Source organism: Mustela lutreola, chromosome 9 (assembly GCF_030435805.1).
Source record: "Mustela lutreola isolate mMusLut2 chromosome 9, mMusLut2.pri, whole genome shotgun sequence".
Taxonomy (NCBI): domain Eukaryota; kingdom Metazoa; phylum Chordata; class Mammalia; order Carnivora; family Mustelidae; genus Mustela; species Mustela lutreola.
In genome coordinates this window covers 4423788-4443632 of record NC_081298.1, presented here as the reverse complement: position 1 = coordinate 4443632, position 19845 = coordinate 4423788, and the positions used below count along the sequence as shown (strand labels likewise).

At 49.1% G+C, this 19845-nt stretch overlaps 1 protein-coding gene across 2 annotated transcripts in view; it reads left to right on the top strand.

Moving 5' to 3' along the window:
• The window catches only part of VAPB (VAMP associated protein B and C), a 56830-nt gene extending 38537 nt beyond the window's left edge, over window positions 1–18293 (top strand). The window contains exons 3-6 of one of the 2 annotated variants that reach the window (XM_059134770.1): window positions 2529–2632; window positions 6179–6259; window positions 8188–8364; window positions 11103–18293. In XM_059134770.1, coding sequence (XP_058990753.1) covers window positions 2529–2632; window positions 6179–6259; window positions 8188–8364; window positions 11103–11261 — 521 coding nt within the window. In that variant the 3' untranslated portion in view covers window positions 11262–18293. The remainder of the gene's footprint in view (window positions 1–2528; window positions 2633–6178; window positions 6260–8187; window positions 8365–11102) is intronic. The other variant, XM_059134772.1, reaches the window with a different exon arrangement.
• Window positions 18294–19845: the final 1552 nt, after the last annotated feature.

The following is a 19845-nucleotide window of genomic DNA, read 5'->3' as shown; positions in this document are numbered from 1 at the left end:
AAAAAGGTTGTCAGTCCCTGTCCAAGAAATATCACAGCACATGTGAAGGCATTGGCCCTCTAGTTTATCAGGTGTATTTTCCCTGTTGCATTATTCCTGGAGGTGGACAAAGCGCGATGGCAGTTTAGCTTTCAGGAGAAGAGTCTGTGGGGCTGACCTGCTCGTCTGCTCATTTGTTCCCAGGGTTAAGTGTTGAGCCCACGTGTGTAACAATGCCCCAGGTCTGTCCACAGGAGAGCTCTTGCTAGCTTGGTGGTGCCAGAAAGGGCAATAGTTGTGTTCCAGGTCCAAAGCCACCAGCAAGAACTGCTTTTTTGGGAGGGAGCTGTGCTTCTCTACCTGGAAGAGTGAAATTCCAGGTGGAGTGATCTTGGGTTTTAAATGACCTTTTGTTCTCTCTGCTGATGGTTTCACTTAGGATTTGGGGTACTCAGAATATCTCTGTTGCTATTTAGACTTGATGTCTTGTGTGTGTAAGTCCTGAATTTTTTCTTTTAAAGATTTATTTGTTTTAGAGAGCTCACTCCCGATGGGAGGACGGACAGAGGGAGGGAGAAGCCCACTTAGCTGTGAGTGTGGAGCCTGACGCAGGGCTTGATCTAATGACCCTGAGATCGTGATCTGAGCTGAATCAGGAGTTGAATGTGCAACTGACTGACAGGTCGAGTGCCCCGTAGAAAGCCCGAATTGAAGAATGTTTGTAGATATACTGATTTTTGTCCTGAAGGAGTCTCCCCGTAGAGTGCCGTAGCTGAGAGCACATCACATGGATGGTGTGGGTGGCAGAACTGCCCGGATGACTGCGTATACCGAAACCCCGAAGTCCGGTGTGGTATGGGATTGTGGTAGACTTTCTCTGTCCCCAGGGTCGAGGGGACACTCGCATTCTGTGCCGTGTCATGTTTACTTTTATAAGATGTGATGGGGAAAGTGAATTTACAGAATGTGCCTCTGTCTCTTATTGGAGTGACCAGTGTGTGGCGGAAGGGTGCTGGGCTGCCCTTGGCTCTTTCTTGAAGTTTTGCTGCTTGAGCAAGTCACGTCACTTCATTTCGCCTCAGGTTCTTCATTTGTGAACTGGCGTTCAGGACAAACTTAGGTTTAGGACACGTGCCCTTTATCTCCCGCAGCGGGTAGTTGATGGTGAAGCTTTGGGGGAAGCCGTGAGATGGGGCTCAGAGGCCAGAGAACCCTGGTTGGGTGCCCTGCACGAAAGGTGCTGGAGAAGGACAGCACTTGGACTGGTAGAGCACAGGGAAGTCCCTCATGGCGGGCCACCCACAGGTGAGCAGCCCCTTTCGTGGTGTGACCTGGGGCAACTTAGTTAACCGTCCCGTGCTCCGGATTGCTTGCCTGAAAACAAACCGGCGTTAAAATAACCTCCACAGCAGTACCTACCTCTTCAAGTTTAGATGTGGTCCTAACAGACGTGCCGTCTGTGGCCAGGTTTCTGGCTCACGGGGATGCTGAATCCGTGTTCACGCTTTTCATGGTCGGGGTGATAGGAGCCTTTTCCTGTGTGAGAAGAAGGTGTGTGTCAGGGAGCTTAACCGGATGTGTGCTTTTGCCTGCACCTTGCAGCAGGTCGCGCATCTTAAAGGAGCCGCCATTTAACAAGGGTGGTCGTTTCTTTTTTTTTTTTTTTTTTTTTAAGATTTTATTTATTTATTTGACAGACAGAGACCACAAGTAGGCAGTGAGGCAGAGAGAGAGTGAGGAGGATGCATGCTCCCTGCTGAGCAGAGAGCCTGACGTGGGGCTCGATCCCAGGACCCTGAGACCATGACCTGAGCCGAAGGCAGAGGCTTAACCCACTGAGCCACCCAGGTGCCCCAGGGTGGTGGTTTCTAAGGAAGCCAGTAGGAGCGGGGAGGCGCCTCAGTGCAGTGGGCGTGACTTGTCTGCGGGAGCTTTTCGGTGCCATTCCTCTCGGTTCTTGGGGAGGAAAGGTGGGGTGTACGCTGGTGGTGTTTTTCCTATGCTGTGAGTGTGCTGGTTGTGAAAATTTCCCAACATTGCATGGGCGAAATTGTATTTGAAGCAGTAAAGAATACTTTGATAAGGGAAATGGACAAAGAAAACTAAAATGATACCATCACATGTCTTGGATTATTCTAGTTCACTTAAGAAATCATTTCGCTCTGTTGTCTTGAGCAAAAAGGCATGTGATGTTTACACCTGGTTTACCTGGTCTGTAGGCCCTGTGGCCGACCTCTGTGTCAGGCGGGCGGTGGTGAAAGACCCCGGGGCTAGGAATCAGAAGACCCGAATTCCAAACCCACGTCCCAGCTCTGCCACTACCTACTGTTTGACTTGCGGCAAGTCCCCCGACTTCCCAGGATCTCAGGTTTGAGACCTGAAAAGCGGAGAAGATGCCGGGCACCTTGCCCTGCTGGCCTCACCCGGGTCGTTGTAAGGCTCAGATGAGAATCCTGGTAAACTGCTGTACAACCGAGATACAAGTTTTAACATAAATGGCTGCTGGTAACCAAGCTCTGACCCACCTAATGAAATATTTTCTTTCTCAGTGATGTTACAGCCTTTCGATTATGACCCCAATGAGAAAAGTAAACACAAGTTTATGGTTCAGTCTATGTTTGCTCCGACTGACACTTCTGATATGGAAGCAGTAGTAAGTACTGAATGCTTCTTACTTTCTTTTAGTAATTAAAATGATTAGGTACAGAATTTTGGGTGCATGCATTTCAAGATATGTCAAAATTGTTTTAAAAGGGGAATGGTGTTTGCAAGGAGGTTTGTACTTTGACTACCTTTATGGTTTTTCTCAAACTTTGATTTTAACATTGTATGTGACTTAACAGAACACTACTGTTTCCTGACGTCTACCTCTCAGTTCGCTTCAGCAGCTGCTTGTTCTGATGGGTTGTGTCTGGAATAGTTTCAGGATTCCTTCCTTCCCTTTATAACCCCTTCCATCTCCCATAGAAAAGGGTGTTTCTTAGTCTAGGGAATGCCTTGACCATGTCTCCCTGCGCCCACCCCCATCCCCAAGAGCCCGGATGTGAGGGAGTGGGATGCTCAATGTCCTGCAGCGCTTGAGGGTTTGCTTTTCACTTGGTTCTGCTAAGCAGGATTTTTTTTCCCCTTCCCTAGTCCCCCCCCCCCTCCCCCCGCCCTGCTTAAATACATGTTTAACTCTGTCTCTGATTTTGGTAAAAATAAGATAACTTTGTTTTTATAAAATAAATGATATTATATTATTGTTTTTACTGGGAAAAGATTGTAATGGAAATTCTCCTTAAAGTGAGCTTTTTTTTTTTTTTTTAAACATTTGAATGAATCGGCTGGCATTCTGGTGTCTGCGGGAATCACACTGTACAGATAAACCTTACCTTGCACAGTCCCAGCGAGGACAGCATGGCCAGCCCTCAAGCGTACAGATAGGAAAAAGAAGGCGGGGCTCTCTCAACACCCCACATCGCTTTGCCGCTTGCCGGTCCAAGCTAGGGGACCGGCCCCCCGGGGAGCACCTGCACATGGGAGTCAGCCGTGGCTGACTATGGTTTTTCTCTTTCAAAAGTTTTATGCGAGGGGCTTTCTATGCACTGCTTCCCTTCACATCCCAATGTCACCACTCAGCCTTTTCTGTTAGTGTTAGAAAAGCATTAAATGACCATCTTTGTGGATGTTCAAGTTTGGGGCAGGAGATGAGGGCGAGCTGGATACTTGGAGATTTGAGAGAGATGAGTGACCATAGGGGACCTTCCCCTTTCATAAGAATGATTATTGAGGCATTTACTACTTTCTCTTTTGTTTCCCAGAACATGGGTGTCCCTTCATGTTAATTTGTGTGAGCAAGGAAATGTATGGCAAATACAAAATTTGGAATATCCAAGATTGTGTTCTTTTTTTTTTTTTTTTTTTTTTTTTTTTAAAGATTTTATTTATTTATTTGACAGAGAGAAATCACAAGTAGATGGAGAGGCAGGCAGAGAGAGAGAGAGAGGGAAGCAGGCTCCCTGCTGAGCAGAGAGCCCGATGCGGGACTCGATCCCAGGACCCTGAGATCATGACCTGAGCCGAAGGCAGCGGCTTAACCCACTGAGCCATCCAGGCGCCCCTCCAAGATTGTGTTCTGCTTGGCTTTTGCTGCATGGCTTAGCGACAAGAGCACGGGCTTGGCGTCTCGGGCGTGGGACTGAGCTCTGCCTTGTACTAATGTTGTGGCCTTGGGCAGTTTTCATTAACTCTCTGTAGGGTTGGGTCACCTGTAAAAGGGGTTTAAAAACCTGGTTCACACATTGTTGTGGGAATTAGTGTGCTCTGGGTGTCAAGCACCTGGCACAGTGTCCAGAGCCGCTGATCTGAGTGCTGCTGTGGTCCAGGCCTCTGTATCCAATAAAGATGAATTTCTCTCCTTTTATGATAGTTTGTGTAACAGTTAAAATCTTTTATAAACGTACATTGGAAGAGATTTTGGAGATACACAAATAAGCAAAAATAAAACTAAAAGTGACCTATAATTTGTTTATACTAGACCTAACCATTGTCGTTAGAGCCTCATGCTATTTTTTTTTATTTTAAACTATATTTTGGTATTTTGATACACAGAAAGCAGAAAAAATTACACAGTGATCAGGTCTGTGACCTTCACGTAGACTCGCCATTGAGCACTTCGCCGCATTTGCTTCATTTCTGCCGTAAATTGTTTTTGCCCGACCACTTAACTCTTAAGACACAGACTTCATGGCACTCACTCCTACTCCCTTCAGCACAAGGACAGTGTCTTACATCGTCCCAGCACTGTCCTCATAGCTGGGAAAGTTGACATTCATCCAGTCATACTATCTAACAGAGAAACCTATATGTAGCATTTTCTAGTTGCTTCAAAATGACCATAGTTGTTACTCTATTGAAGTATAATACCCTCAAGGCTTGTGTTTTTCATGACTTTGAATATTTTGAGTCCAGGCCAGTTCTGGGATTGTCTGGTTATTTCTTCATGATTAAATTGAGGTTAAATGTTTTTGGCAAGAACATTCCATAAGTAATGTCATTGTATGCATCGCATCAGAAGGCATTAAGTACTGGGTTGTCCCTCTATTGACGATGCTAAGTTGGATTACTTGGTTAAGATGGTGACTGCCAACTTTCTGGTATCAAGGCGCAACTGCCCCTTTGGTTAATAGGTCATCTGTGACACTCCGGAGTGATGGGATACTCGGAGAGCACGTGAATGTCCTGCTCACCAGTGGTCGCACCTGGTGGTTTTGGTCTGGTGATGAGCCTTGCTTACTGCCCTTTCGACACAAGCACACAGGCACACGTGTGCTGGTGTGTGTGTGTCCATAGAACAGACTAAAATATAGTCTGTGGCTTTCTTCCTTACGATTCTGTGCATTTTCCCTATGTACTGTTCAGTCTCATTGGAGTGGCCTGCTAGTCCACTGAAGGGGTCTCCTGGGGCTTATTTGGCAGTTCCTGTTGTTCGCCACACACACGGTCTCCTGGTTTTGGCTCTTGGTACCTGTGTTGCGCTAGCTGCCTCCTGCATGGTCCTGGGGCAAGGGTGGAAGAGTTTATTCTTGTTTTCCATACTATAACCTTCCTGCTGTGCTGGTCTGCCCTCCACTGCCCAGAGGAGGATTAAGCCAAGAGTACGTGCTCCTGGAGCCTGGAGTTAGCCAGGAAGGTCTCCCCACTAGCAGGCTGGAGGGATTGGGGGTCAGCCCAGACAGCGGCATGCTCCTGAATGTGCCCCGTTAGTAGTTGGCAGTGAAGTTCTCAAACCACTCCCCCGTGGTATACACTTACTCTAAGAGGGGTGCCCCCTGCAGAGTAAGTTTTATTTTCCTAAGGAGAGCCAGAGTTACCTCTGACCGCTCAGACATAATTTAGAAAATTCCTCTTCCTTCAGCGGTGGTTGTCTCTGTTCCATGTGCTTCCCACAGACTAGCAACAGGAGCAGCACTGGTTGGCTTGGAGGAATCAGCAGCAGGGCTGGGGTTCGTGAAGTGTAATAAATATTCAGGAAAGCTACTGTATTTAATCTTGTCCTGTTAAAAATACTGAAATCTCAGCAGACGTAAGTTCTTTATTTGATATACACCCGGGCTTTCTCATTAAGAATATTTTTTTGAAATTGTCAGTTATAGGAAGAAAATTATTCTTCCAGCAGCTTTATAATATCCTGATTATTAAATTTAAATTGTTTTAGTGGAAGGAGGCAAAACCGGAAGACCTTATGGATTCAAAACTTAGATGTGTGTTTGAATTGCCAGCAGAAAATGATAAACCAGTAAGTATGTTTATCGTTAACAATAATTGAATGTTGCAAGCTGATACTCATTTGCATACCATCTCCTGCAAAACCAAGATTTAAGTTGGCAAATTATTTTCCTACTTCTGATGTCTGATGAAAAAAATAAGCTGAAGTCAACAAATAAGGGGCCTTCATGAAATCAGCCTCTGAGAGACTGGTGGAAAGACAACTAATTGAAACAATTTTTTTTCTTGGGAAGTGCAACCTGTTGGCTGGTGAAATGTCATAAATCCTAAAGAGCTTCTCTGACTTGGCAAAGTTATAGTTTGCTGTAAAGAGTGGGTAGGTCCCCAGCAGGGAGTGATTTGCTGTTTATCATGGGGCTCGACGGACAGGTGGTAAGCTCTCGGGTTCTCTGGTTTCACAGACTACTGTCCTAGGTCTCCTGTCTGCTCTTTCCCTGAACGCCACCTCGCCACCCCCTTAACCCTCCTGCCTCTTTCGTTAAACCTGCTTTTAGATTTAGGGTTTCTCAACCTCAGCACTGTTAACACTGGGGCTGTCTCGGGCCGTGTGGGATGTTGAGCAGCAACCCTGGCCTCTCCTCACCGGATAACCGGTCTTCACTCATCTTGCGTGACAACCAAAACTGTCCCCAGACGTTGCCCGGGATGCACTGGTGGGGGCAGAACCGCCTCCCAATGGGAGGCCCCCCCCCACCCCCATGCTGCGGGAGGGGGCGATGGCAAGAACTAGCTGCCCCCGAGCTATCCGCTCGTTTTTCTCTGTGAAGCCACGGGGCAGACCTCTCGTGGCCCTTGCTCATGCCCTGTTGAGAGAGCAGACTGTGTCTGAAATGCAGATTTGGACCTTCCTTCAGCCTAGTCAGAGGAGCTTAAATTGTTTCAAAAACCACCCTACAGAAAATCTCACTACCCCGGCCATTAGTCGCTGGAGTTGGGGAGTCGAGAAGCTCACATTCTGTGAGCTTGGTCCATAGCGGTCTGCAGGCTCGCCGCTGGCGTGGGCCTCTGCTACTCAGTGTTTCCTTCCTGCTCGGCCACTGACCGCCGTCCTGATCCCGCCTCTTTGAATGGGTAATGGGAGTTTTTTGTTGTCGATTTTGTCTCTACCCATTGCATATTTTGTCCCGGGAAGATCATTTTGGGAACCTGTGAGACCTGTGCTCTGTTCCTGGCTCTTTGCGGTACCAGCTCTGTAGATGGGGGCCTCGCCCTTTGCGGGGCTCCCGTCTTCTCATCTGGAAGAGGAAGGGTCAAGCCCAAGAGTACGATAGGGAGAGCTGGTCGTTTTCTGTGAGCGGCGTGGAACCCCCAGGCCAGTGATCCCCAGCACACCTGACCACCCCCGTGCCCTCACGGGTACCGGCTCCTCCTCGCTCACTCTCCAGAGACGGTCATAACTGTCTTGGAAGCGAAGTGGGGGGATGTGCGGCTCCCCTCAATTGAAATATTGCAGACAAGGAGCTAGTTTCACCTTCAGCCCAGCTCCAAGTTCTGACTTGGTGAAATAAATCGCCCTCTGTGTAATGTCCTCCCTGGCTTCCCACCTCCCCCGTCCAGGCCCATCCTGGGGATGTTGAGGTCTTCCTGGTGACAGTAATTTGTGGCTAATAACTCCTGAGCTTGCACGATTATGATATGCTAATTTTTGCATGGCAGGAATTTGATAGTGCGGTATGCACAGCCCTTTTTCTCTTCCTTTGAAGTATTAGTCTCAGCCGAACTTCATTATTTGCCCTTATCCATAATTTCTGGGGCCCAGTTGCTTTAGATTATTAAGATACTAGATAAAATGATCCATTTTTAAAATAAATGTGACATGTTACAGTGTGGATGAAACGCTACCACGTGTGGTGTTTGCTGAGAACTACTTTACTTTGCATAAAAAAGTCCTTTATTACATAGTTGGTGACACTTGGGCTTTCATTTATTTCTGAACAGCATGATGTAGAAATAAATAAAATTTTACCCACAACTGCATCAAAGACAGAAACACCAGCGGTGTCTAAAGCTCTGAGCTCTTCTTTGGATGACAGCGAAGTGAAGAAGGTGCTGGAGGAGTGTAAGAGGCTGCAGGGGGAGGTGCAGAGGCTCCGGGACGAGAACAAGCAGTTCAAGGTAATGGCGTCTTTTCTTTCCTTCAAGATTTTATTCTTTCAAGTAACCTCCATGCCGAGCACGGGGCTTGAACTCACAAGCCCAACAGCAAGAGTCACATGCTGTACAGACCGGGCCAGCCAGGCGCCCGCGGTGGCGTTTCATTTCCTGCTCCTCTACCGAAAACAAGGGCTATTCCGCTGTGATCTTGTGTCGGGAAGTTGACCCATCCCTGGTTTTTTGAATTGTTTTGTATTTACATATTCTTTCCCTAGAGAGAAATTTCTGTGGCTTTCATCAAGTTCTGAAAGAGCTCTGATGCATGTCCCCCAAGTTTCTCAACTATTCAAATTCTTGTTCGCTGGTACTTGACATGTTATAATTCATTTAATCTTCTAAACCCTTCTGTGAGGTAGGGTTTTTACCATCCCCAGCTTACAGATGAAGACACTGAGGAACAGGGAGGTTAAGTGACTGGCAGGTCACACTTGCCGTGGGACCTGAACCCAGGCTTTGTGTCTCAGAGTCCACATCCGTCCTGTTCTCCTCCGCAGTGTGCAGGCTCTCGTCCTCTTGTAGGGAAACAAAGCCCCTCTTGCCCTCCCATGAGTATAAATTGAAGACAAACTCTGAGATTAAACACAAAAGAGCAGTGGTTACCTTGAATTCACAGTGTCAAACCCTGCTCCATCCCGGGTGGGTGAGAATCTTTCCTCAGTAGAGGAAATAGGTAAACACCGACCTGTACTCCTTTAACACGGGCATAATTCTGGTCTTTGAAGATTCTAGGTGGGTCTGGGCAGTAGGGTCTCCTCAGACTGGACACATGATGATGAGACTGGAGATGGGGAGTCGGTGCAGTCGACAGGTGGAGATTATAGAAGGAGAAATGCGAGTCTCCAGCTTGTGGCTGTTGACGAGGTAGCTGGCGTTGGTGTTAGAAGGTCAGGTCGCACTGGGTGGTGAAGGCAAGCGGGCTGCACTTCATTTGGCCTTGGCGGCCTGAGATGTTGTGCCGGTGACTGCCCACACTTGACTGGCTTTGAGTCTGTGGTGGTCACAGCATCTCCCGGCCTCTGCTCACAAAACATGTTGAAGGCCCCTTTCAGCTTTAAAAGTATGTCTGTTTCTGACAAGGTCTTGAAGAGAATGTTTCCAAACATCTAGTCATAGGAACTTCTGTTGCCGCTTAACTCTGAGGCTGGTCTGGTCCCTTCTTCTCGATCATGCCACTCACCCATGCCCTAGGCTTTTGCTCTTTAACCACCAAAGCAGCAGACACACGTAATAATCCATCCCATTCAGGTGACTTCTTCTTGTATTCTGACAGTGCCGTCAATACAGGAAAATCAACAGTGCCTGGAGAATGGCATCATTTTCTTTCTTTGCAGTAATCTTAATTTGCCTCCTTCAGTAACTTCTTTTAGTATGGAGTAAATTATGAAGCTGACACTTTACTTTTGGGCTAAAAATCCAAGATATGCCTAAAGCTTCTCCTTGAGTGTATTTCTCTTCAGAAACAGAGTCCTGTGCTGTTTAAAGTGATAAATAGGTAGAAATAGCTTCTATATAAACCCAATAAAATAAATGCTGTATTTTGCTCTGCCCATTTTTTTTTTGGGGAAGTTAATCGAATAACATCGGTCGTTTATCACTATGCAGCGATATTGGCCATACCCCATGAGCAGAATATCTTTAAAATATTATCAGACTAGTCTTGACAATAGAAGATTCTTTATCCTGCCAAACACTGATTTCTTGTTTCGTGTTGTTTCATTCTTTCATTTGGCCAACACATTTCCCAAGGCCCTCCCATGTTCCCGGTGCTGTGGGCGCGAACACGAGCTGTCCCTGCCGCTGAGGAGCTCTTTGCTGACTAGGGTCACTGGGGACGCAAATACTGATGACCCAAGTAATGAGTGGCCCCACAGAGACGGCCACAAGTGCCATGGAGACTCAGCTCAACGGGCTGGCTGGCTGCCTGTTGTTTGCAGGACTGACAAGTGTGGGGACGAGTAGATGAGGTAGTTAGCCCCTGAGCCCGAGAAGGGAGGCCTTGCTGCGCGCCATGTTGAGGAGTGTGGACTTGGCCTTGGGAGCAGTAAAGGAGGAAAAGGCTCCTATTCCGTGCATTAAGTAGGCAATGTCCGAGATGCATAGATCAGCTTCGGTCACATTTTAATATTCCACTTACCATGTCTTCTGCACAGCAGTCTGCACGTAACTCACCGATACAGAGCTCTGCGTTTGAAAGCTTCTGGGCCCCCCATTTTGTAGCTTCTTGTGATCTTTATGTTTGTGCTTTGGGAAGTACCTGTCATTTGAAAACCTTTGGTTTGGTTAGGGAGGCCTGCTCAGTAGAGGAAAGGAAGACAGAGGGTTGGAGTGATGTAGGAGAGGGGCTGGGAGGCGTGGCCAGAGCGGTGTGGATGGTCCCAGGGTGCCAAGGACCTGGCTGACCCTCTCAAGGGGAAAGCGATGGGGAGCCAGGGCGAGCCTGTTCAGATGCATGGTGTAAAAAGGTGCCTGGCCGTGTCGTGTGGGTGGGTGGCAGGGAAGAGGGGCTTCTGGTAATGTTTTCTCAGTGGCCTCAAGCCAGTGCCTTCTCCGTGGGATTCACTTCTCCCTTTGAAAACTGAGGAGGCCGGCCCACACCATGAGGTTCAGGTCTGCTTACAAGCGCACCCTGCAAAGCTGGACGCTTGACTGCTGCTCCTGGTCTGTTGGGTTGTCTTTGAAATGTGCATTTGCTCCCGTAGGAAGAAGATGGACTTCGGATGAGGAAGACCGTGCAGAGCAACAGCCCCGTTCCTGCGTTCGCTGTGGCTGGGAAGGAGGAGGGCCCCAGTGCCCGGCTCCTGGCGCTCGTGGTGTTGTTCTTCATCGTTGGCGTCATCATAGGGAAGATCGCCTTGTAGAGGCGGCCGGCGGAGGGTGGCTTTACTGGATTGATGGCCCGCCATACCGTGGGCTTTGAATTGATCATAACCATGTGTAAAAAGAAGTTAATGTGTGATGACATCTCACAGGTCTTGCCTTTAAATTACCCCCTCCCTGCGCGTGCGCACGCGTGCACATACACACACACACACAATTATAATGTAACAATCTTTTAGAAAGTGAAAAATGTATAGTAAATGATGGGGGAAAGACTGGTCTTTATTAATGACGAGGGAAACCGTGATTAAATCGTAATGGCATGTCGTAAGTGTCACTTTAAACATTTGTAGCCTTGGTACCTGTGGCTGGGTTGATTACCTCTCTCAGAACAAGACACTCTTCCTGCCTGTTGGTGCTGGCCCTTGGGGAGCGGGAGCCCAGTGCGGTGGGAGGGCCGTCCCCTCCACGTAGCAACCCCCGCCCCTACTCACTCACCCCTGGGCTGGGCTGCTGCTCCACGTCCTGCTCTGCTCTGCCCCTGGCCGTGGTTCCCTGGGACTGATGAACGGGGTCAGAAGCCAATGGCGTTGTGCTGTGGCAGCGTTGGATATGCCCGTCGGGAGTGGGAGGCGGATGCTGACCGACTAGCCCAACACTTTGGAAATCAAAGTCAATGCTTTGTTCTCTTAAAGGGACCAAGCTAAATTACTGTGGGTTCATGTAGCGAGATTCACTTGTTATTCAGAGATGTTTAATGCATATTTAACTTATTTCATGTATCTCATCTCATGTTTCCTTATTGCCACAAGATTATAATTACTGCTGTGGGCTACACATCACCTGTGCCCCTTGGTGCCGGTGGGAGCTGCTGGCATTGCGGCTGGAGAGCTGTGGGCTCCTCTCGGGAGGTTCTCCGGGCCCTGCGTACATGTGGAGGGGTGGTTTGTCTGACTGTGGGAGAAGAGCTGCCAGGAAGGTTTGTCTGTGTGAATAGAGGACAGCCGTCCGAGAGGGGAGGTTCTTAGTGGCAGCAGTCAGCTCTGTTCCCCTTCGAGTGGAGAAGACTGGCCGGGCTTCTGTGTTGTTCCTCATTGCCCCTCCGCTTCCTGTGCTCCCTCCAGCACACGTGCCCTTCGTCTGGTACTGACCTCTCCCGTGTGGCCCTCGCTAGGAGTGGGGCGGCAGGGGCGGCCGCAGACAGGGAACCAGCGGGGTGGGGGCGGGGAGAGGGGTGAGAGTCTCTTCAGGTAATCGTCAAGTAGTGATTGAGAGTTTGACTGTAAATTAATTTTATGCCATAAAAGACCAATCCAATTCTGTTTGACTATGTAGCATCTTAAAAAGGAAAAAAAAAATAAAGCCCCAGAACTAAGAGTTCTTTTGTCATTTTGTCACACTTGCTATGGGGGGGATTATTATTCTTATGATCTTTGTTATTGTTTTGTCACTGAAAGGTTGGTTCTAAAATGAGCCCTATCAGTGAGCAATCTGTATGTTTAATGATGGAATATATATAATCGTGTGTGTGTGTGTGTGTGTGTGTGTGTGTGTGTGTGGTTGGCTTCAACGGAGAGCATAAAAATAAAACTGCTGAAAATCTTAAGCAGCTGGTCACCCTTGCCCTTCCATTGCTTTGCCCCTGGGTAGAAAGAACTCTCTTCTCTGGGTCAAGAAACCGAGCAGAAGAGACGAGGGACAAGTGTGCTGAGCGTGGCTGCGGGGAGCAGGTGGGTTTGAAAAGACAGAGCCATCAAAAGGAAGACAGTTCTTAGAAGTCGTCCGCTTGACTCATTCCTCCTGAGCTTGGCTGGGGCGGGAGGGCCTTGGTTCTGGCCCTGAGGATCTGGTCAGGGACCTAGAGCCTGGGAGCTGGGCATCTGAGTCCAAGTAAGTAGCTTCTGTCTTCGTGTGCGGTTCCTGGGTCCCGAGTGCTCGCGGTTCCGGGACGTGGAGCGGACCTAGTTCGCAGCCACACACCTGGTGCTCGGACGGCGTTGAGTGCGTGCATGGGGAGGGCGGCCCAGTAGAAGTTAGGCTCCGGTATTCTCTTGTCCTCGTGAATCCAGGGACTTACGGAACGGGGTGGAAAGATGGTGCCTTCTGGCATTGATTTTCTGTGAGTGGACTGCGGTCTTCCCAGGTGTGGGAGCTGCAGCGAACCGGTCCTGGTAGCTTCCAGCCTCTCACAGCCTCGAAAGGACCAGGGTTGGGTAGGTCTCGGACTGTTCCTCGGAGTGCGGCACGGTCCCGTTTCTCTGGAGCAGGACTCCCCAGGCATTTTCTCAAGGGGTGTGGCTGTGTGTTCCCATAAAACCCGATGCGCAGGAACAGCTGGTGGCATTTGGCGCAGGACGCCCGAGCTTGCCTGCGCTTGCACTGGGGCGACCGAGTTCTTAAAGACGGCGCCTCGGATATCTGTTCTGTTCTCGAACCTGGCAAGGTACTTTGTGTTTTGTGTATATGCAGGAGACGGCATTCAGCTTCTCAGAAGATGTGGACCTTTTGTTTGTAGCTGAAAATGAGAATTTAAAACCCACCGTTGCCTTCTTTCTCACTAATCATCCTGTAAGATCTCTCGCTCCTTTAGAGGTTGAGATTCGGCGAACGCAGGTTAGTTTACAGGGCTTTTTGACTGAGCAGAAGAAGGGAGCTCCCCAGGGAGAGAAGGAAGGCAGTGCCGGGAAGATTGGATATTATGTAAATCATCCAGGCAGTAAAGAGCGAGCCGGGAGAGGGAGCGTGCGGCGCAGCACGGCTAAGGGTCAGGGACCGTTTGAAGAGCCACAAACACTCAAAATCTCAAACGTGGGCAGGGATGCACCTTTTGAGTGTCTTTCTTGGAATGACAGGAAAGGAAGCATGAGAGTCAGGCAGAGAGGTAGATGCACGGTCCCTCCCATGGCCTGGCCTGGCCGAGGAAGAAACGAGTCAAAGAATCAGAACAAACTGGCCCAGCCTGAGCAGGGCTGACTAAGTGAGCCCTCCCGCCTCCTGCCTGGCACCCCTTGACAGCAGCTCGGAGAGCGGTGCCTTTGTTTCAGAAATCTGCCACCGAGCCCACAAATACATAAGGAGGCGTAAGCAATAACAGGGTCCTGTAAATTTTTATGGATTGAATTTTTTAATTGATAATTTAAGCTCCCTCCGCACAATACAGAATGCTTCTTAAAGTACAAATTCTTATTAAAATACAAAGTACTTCTTAAAATACAAAATACTTCTTAAAGGCAGCAGGATGTATTATTTGTAGGTATGAGGACCCGGCTTTATTATTTTTTATCCTTCTAGTTTGCATGTTTTCCTTCTCTCGTCTTCTAAATTGCCTGCACCAGCAGTAATAAATACTGATAAAATCAAAATTGATTTTTAGCAGTGGACAGTTTATGCCTAGAGAGACGGCTTATACCTACATAACACAGAAGTGGGAAAAATGAGGAACCGCCAGTGATCCGTGAAAACCTAAACGCTTTCGAACAAATCCCAGGAACAGAACTGCTATCCACTGATATCAGTGCCGTCTTGCAGGCTCTGCTGGGTCAGATACAACTGAATGCAGTGATAGCTCAGAGCTAAATAGCCTTTCAAATTAATTTGAAAACAAACTGTGTGTGTGTGTGTGTGTGTGTGTGTGTAGCATATGTATCATATGTAAGTAGCTTAACATTTTTCAAAGGGTGCCTCTATTTTTTGCACACACAAATCTTTATATTTGCAAACTCAGAAATCCATGCCAAAACACAATACTGTTTGTCATTTTCAGTCCCTCCTCTAAACTGGACCATTCACAAGTTTCTGGTTACGGTTTGTGGAATTCTTGGTTTGAAAGGCAAAAACAGGGAGTGAGATGGGGCCCAGGCGTCCCTGTCCCCTTGAGCGTGGATCTGCCAGTCCCCCCCACCCGGGGAGCCTGCCTCAGGTGACGAGGCCGCTGCGCCCTCTGCTGGCGGTGGCCGCTCCCTGAGGGCATCTCGCGGGCTCGGGGGTCCAGGGCGGCCTCCCCTGTCCCTGTCCGCGATCCATCTGGCTAGAGGAGGAGCAGAACGAGGTCCAGCTCCGGAGTTACGAAGTGACCACCGCGAGGTGTCCGCCTGCAGTTAAGCGCGGGCTCCCCTGCCCTTGGTGCGAGCACTGGTGGGAGGTCGCCGGGACGGGACCTGTCCTGAGAAAGTCCCCTGACGCACAGAGGGGTGGCTCCGGTTCCCACGCACAGATCTGCTAGGGCCTGTGGTCACCACAGGTGCCACACGTCGAGAGGGGCCCCTCGGGGTGTCCGTGGCCCGACTGGCTTTGTGGACGGCTCGTTTCCTTTTTTAACCTTCCTCCGGTGGAACTGCGTTGATAGGAACCTCTCGGGGAAAGTAGCTGCTGTTCCAGTGCTGCCTCGGCCTTGTGCAGAGCCCTTCCAGAACGTTCCAGAACGTTCGCTCAAACAGCTGCGATGGGAGGGCGGGGCTGCAGGATGAGGGCTTTGTTTCGAAAGGGAGGAAATGAAGTCTCCAAGAGGCTACACTGAGCAACTTCTCAGAGCCTCTCATTAGGAACGAAGTGGGTCTCAGGGAGCCCACGGGGAGGCCGGCATGGCCACGGCGGGGTCTGGCCCGTGGTCCCACCCAGACGGGCCGTGCGGAGGCTCTGCTGAGTGAGCTCGCGGGCTCGGGCGCTCCCACCGCTTGTGCCCTCACGTGTCTGTCTTCCTACCTCACGCAGTTGCCCTGAAGATCCAGTGGACAGAAGCCGGACACTGAGATGCTTTTTTTTTCTTTTTGAAACCAAACACGCTCAGACAGGGAGGGACAGGTCTGCTTTCCATTTTCTCTTTGCCTGAAGAGCTCTGCCTGATGCTCGTGGGGGGTGAATTGGGGGGAAGGAGATGCCCAGTCCGTCTCGGCGAGCGGGGCACGAGGCTGCTCTCTGCGGGGCTTGGCATAGCTCGTAAATTCAGTGTGAAGCGAGGGCAGTCCATTGAGGTTGGCGTCACAGCAGTGGCCTGCGGGGTTTCAGAACAGCCAAGCTTCTGGGTGCGGACCTCTCCCCGAGTTAGCGCTGCCTTTCTCTGGGAGAGCCTGGGAGGAAGCAAGTCCCAGGGCCCAGAGGCGGGCTCGGGAGGCCGTGAAAAATGGGCCTCCAGCAAGACTTCCAACCCTCTCACTCCAGCAGCTGAGTCCCGTCTGCCACACGCACAGTCCACAGGCTCAACCTCCCTAGAATGTCAGTTTGGGTGCACGAGAGCCCCCCCCCCCCCGCACCGACCCCCTGCAGCGGGATCCAGACCTCCCTCTGCGGGGTGTTAGTGACGTCATCTAGGCCACCGAGAAGTTTTCGTCTTACTACTTTTCATTACAGGGGTATTTTGGAAAATGTAGAAGACATGAACACACACAAATGGTTGTGTATAATAGTTGCAAGTGAAACCCGCAGAGGTAGATGAGAGGTTGTCTTGGGTAAGATAATTACTTGAGATTTTTTTCCTAATGGAATTAATTCATTAGAAAATATCTGCATTGACTCGGTAGAAGAGGAGGAAAAGCTAGCAACAAGAGCATAGCTGTTACCCGACTTGCCGTGGATATTCACAGTTGCGATACCTTGGAATGTTGCCACAATATGGATTGCTTTGATTAAAAGATGCCAGTTGCATAAAACAGGACCATGGGGTAATAGTTTTCTGCCGCTAGATAAATGCTAATGTTCATTTTTAAACCAGGAAACACTGATCCTGTGACAACGCCCTATTAGAATTACTTCATTAGACCACAGGGTTGATGTCTATTTAATCATTCGGCTAACGGACGTGGGTGCGGGACCACCGTGTGCCCACTGCGTCCCGCTGGGCCCCGGAGTGTCCATGTCCCTCCTGCCCAGCGCCGCAGCCGGCCCCAGTGGATCCCATCTACTTCTTGTTTCCCTTCAGTCCATGCCAAATAGGGTAGACAGATCTGATGATCTGTCAGATCAGTTTCCTTAAGGCTTAGTGCTCGCAAGGATGCATAGCTTTTTGTGACTTAAAACACTAATAAACTAGCATGCTTGCTTCTCATGTCAACTCAGTGGCTTTCCGTGTGATACGAAGAGGTCTGGTTGTTTCTGTGAACTGGACACCTGCATTACCGTCTTTCTTTTGTACTTACGAAGTCAACTACATTCAGCTGTGACCTTCCACTGCGGCATTCTTTTAAAACGAGGCTTTTCCCTTGACTCTTGTAGTTGGATTCAGAGGTCAGAATTTATTGTCTGTAATCCCGAGACCATGAGTGCAAGAACCGCTTGCCTTCAACGTTCCTGTGTTTAGCAAACATTTTATCGGTTTACCTTCGGTATGTTAGATACTGGAGGAGACGCTGAGGAATTAATCAACAGGAGTGATCTGTTTTTGTGCGTTTCATTCGTAAGCACCCTCAGTAAAGTGCTCCAAGCTTACGTGTAGAGAGCCGACTGCAAAGTACATTGGGTTCTCATGTCCGCTGCTTACTTTTTAAAGAATTTATAAACTGCTGCCGTTGGGAACTTCTCTAAGAAACTTAGAATGATCTATTTAAATGACCCCTTTACCACCTCTCTCCTTTGTGAGAAAAGAAGTCATTTCAGTGGCGCACGCTGTCCCCTCTGCTTTACAGCTTTCTTCCTGTGTCGGGGAAAAAAAAAATCTCTGCAGTTTATAGTGTGTGTTTTCATTCTGACTTCAATGTACATTAACATTTTGGGGGACCGCGTCTTTTAAGAGCTGTCTTACAATGCTATTGTTTCCATAATTTTTCTTTTCTGTATTTTGAGTTGTATTTCCTGTTTTGACTGAGAATTCATTTAAAAAGTTGGTGCAGGAAAGGACTCTACCATCATCCATTCTGGTTATCTGATATGTAATAAATTCATGGTTTTATGGCTGACTTTACATTTCCCAGAGGGAAGGAGATGTATTTCTGCAGTGTCCAGATCGAAAGAGCTGTTCAGAGCATGTTCTCACATGTTCTGCCGTGTCGGCCTGATGAAGCCCGCCCTGCGAAGGCGTAAACTTTTGTACTAGCTGTCTCCGCATTCTGGTCAATAAATTCTGTGCTCTGAATATGTTTAAAGGATGCTTCGGTGTAAAATTATTTCGAAGAGATGGCTTAAGAGCATTTGGATATGCTTTAGAGAAAACACCAGAGCCCATCGCCTTGCTCTGCCACTGAGTCTTAGGAACATAAAATCGGTTTAAAATGAAAAATCTTAGATATCTCGTGTGACGGAAACAGACCGAAGGGAACTTCCTCATTTTACTGATGAGGAAACTTTTGCCCAGTGTGGGAGCCAGGCACGTATTCTCGTCCTTCCTGCCTGTTGGGGGTGGGTGGGGAGGATTCGTCATGGACTGACAGAGCCCTGGCTGGTGGATGTTGCTAGCAAGTCTGCAAGGTGGGGCAGCCTCTGGCTTTAAGCGGTGGTGGGCAGCTCTCCATCATACGGTGTTATCCGGGTGAAGCGTGAGTGACAACATTTCCATTTCTTTTGAAGAAGCGACACGCAAACGTTAAGACTTAACACCGGTCCAAGAGACAGCATGAAGATCCACCGGCTCCCCTGCCCCTGCCACCAACCAGCCCACACACCCACTGCTCTTCTCCAGAAACTCCTGAATGTCCCATTTCCCGTTTGCCTCTTTCCGGAGATCCTCTCCGCACATGTGTCTGAGCACACACCAGCCCGTGTCCCCTTCCTTACACACAGAGGGCAGCACACGGAGACTGCCCTGTCATGACTGTTTTTTGACTTTGTCACATGTTGGAGATCATTTCCTGTCCACACACATTTTCTTGATGGCTCTGTCGTTTTTCTCTGTGATGTGCCCATAATTGACTGAACCAGTCCTCCACAGAGGTGCACGTCTCCTGTTGCTAGTCTTGGCTGCTACAAACACAGCTACAGCGGGACCCCTGCCCACGAGCGGGAATAATGGGGCACAGTTCCTTGGGGTGCCTGCATTTAAAATTTGATCCCGTGACTTCCCCACCGGGTTTCGCGGAGGACATGCCAGCTTCTGTTCCAGCACCGTCTGCCCGTCCCCCGCCCACTGCTAGCACGTTGCCATGTCAGATTTTTGCCTTTCTTTGCTCATCAGGAAAGGGCACACGGTTTCTTGGCTTCAGTCCCCATTTCTTTGCATGAGGTTGAGCCGCTTGTTCGTGTAAAGGTGGTTTGACCACACACGTGATGATCAGGAATGAAGGACGTTCAAAGGAAGGGGAGTCTTAACCACGGAAAGGGCCAGGGCTGGAACAGCAGAAATGCAATTGTAAAGGGGTACATTTACGAATGTGGAAATAGGAATGTACAGTATTTTGGTCCTGGGAAGAGCACTTGCCGCAGAGGATATAGAAATGGATTGGGCGGGGGGCGGGGGTGATAACACTTTATTGCCAACTGATCAGGCTCTCGTTCCTGACCTCTGCTAGCGACGTCCTGATGGCGTTAGTCTAATGAGCCTGTCGTCTTGCTGCCCAGGGGTCCTTATCACAGAGGCCGTAAGTGAGGCACATTTCAGTGTTCCAGACCCCAGGGGGTTCTGGAAGAGGGACTAGAGATGGTGGTCATTCTTAAAGCTGTGAAATAGAGGTGTTTTCTGCTCAGCAGTCACAGGAGCTGTTC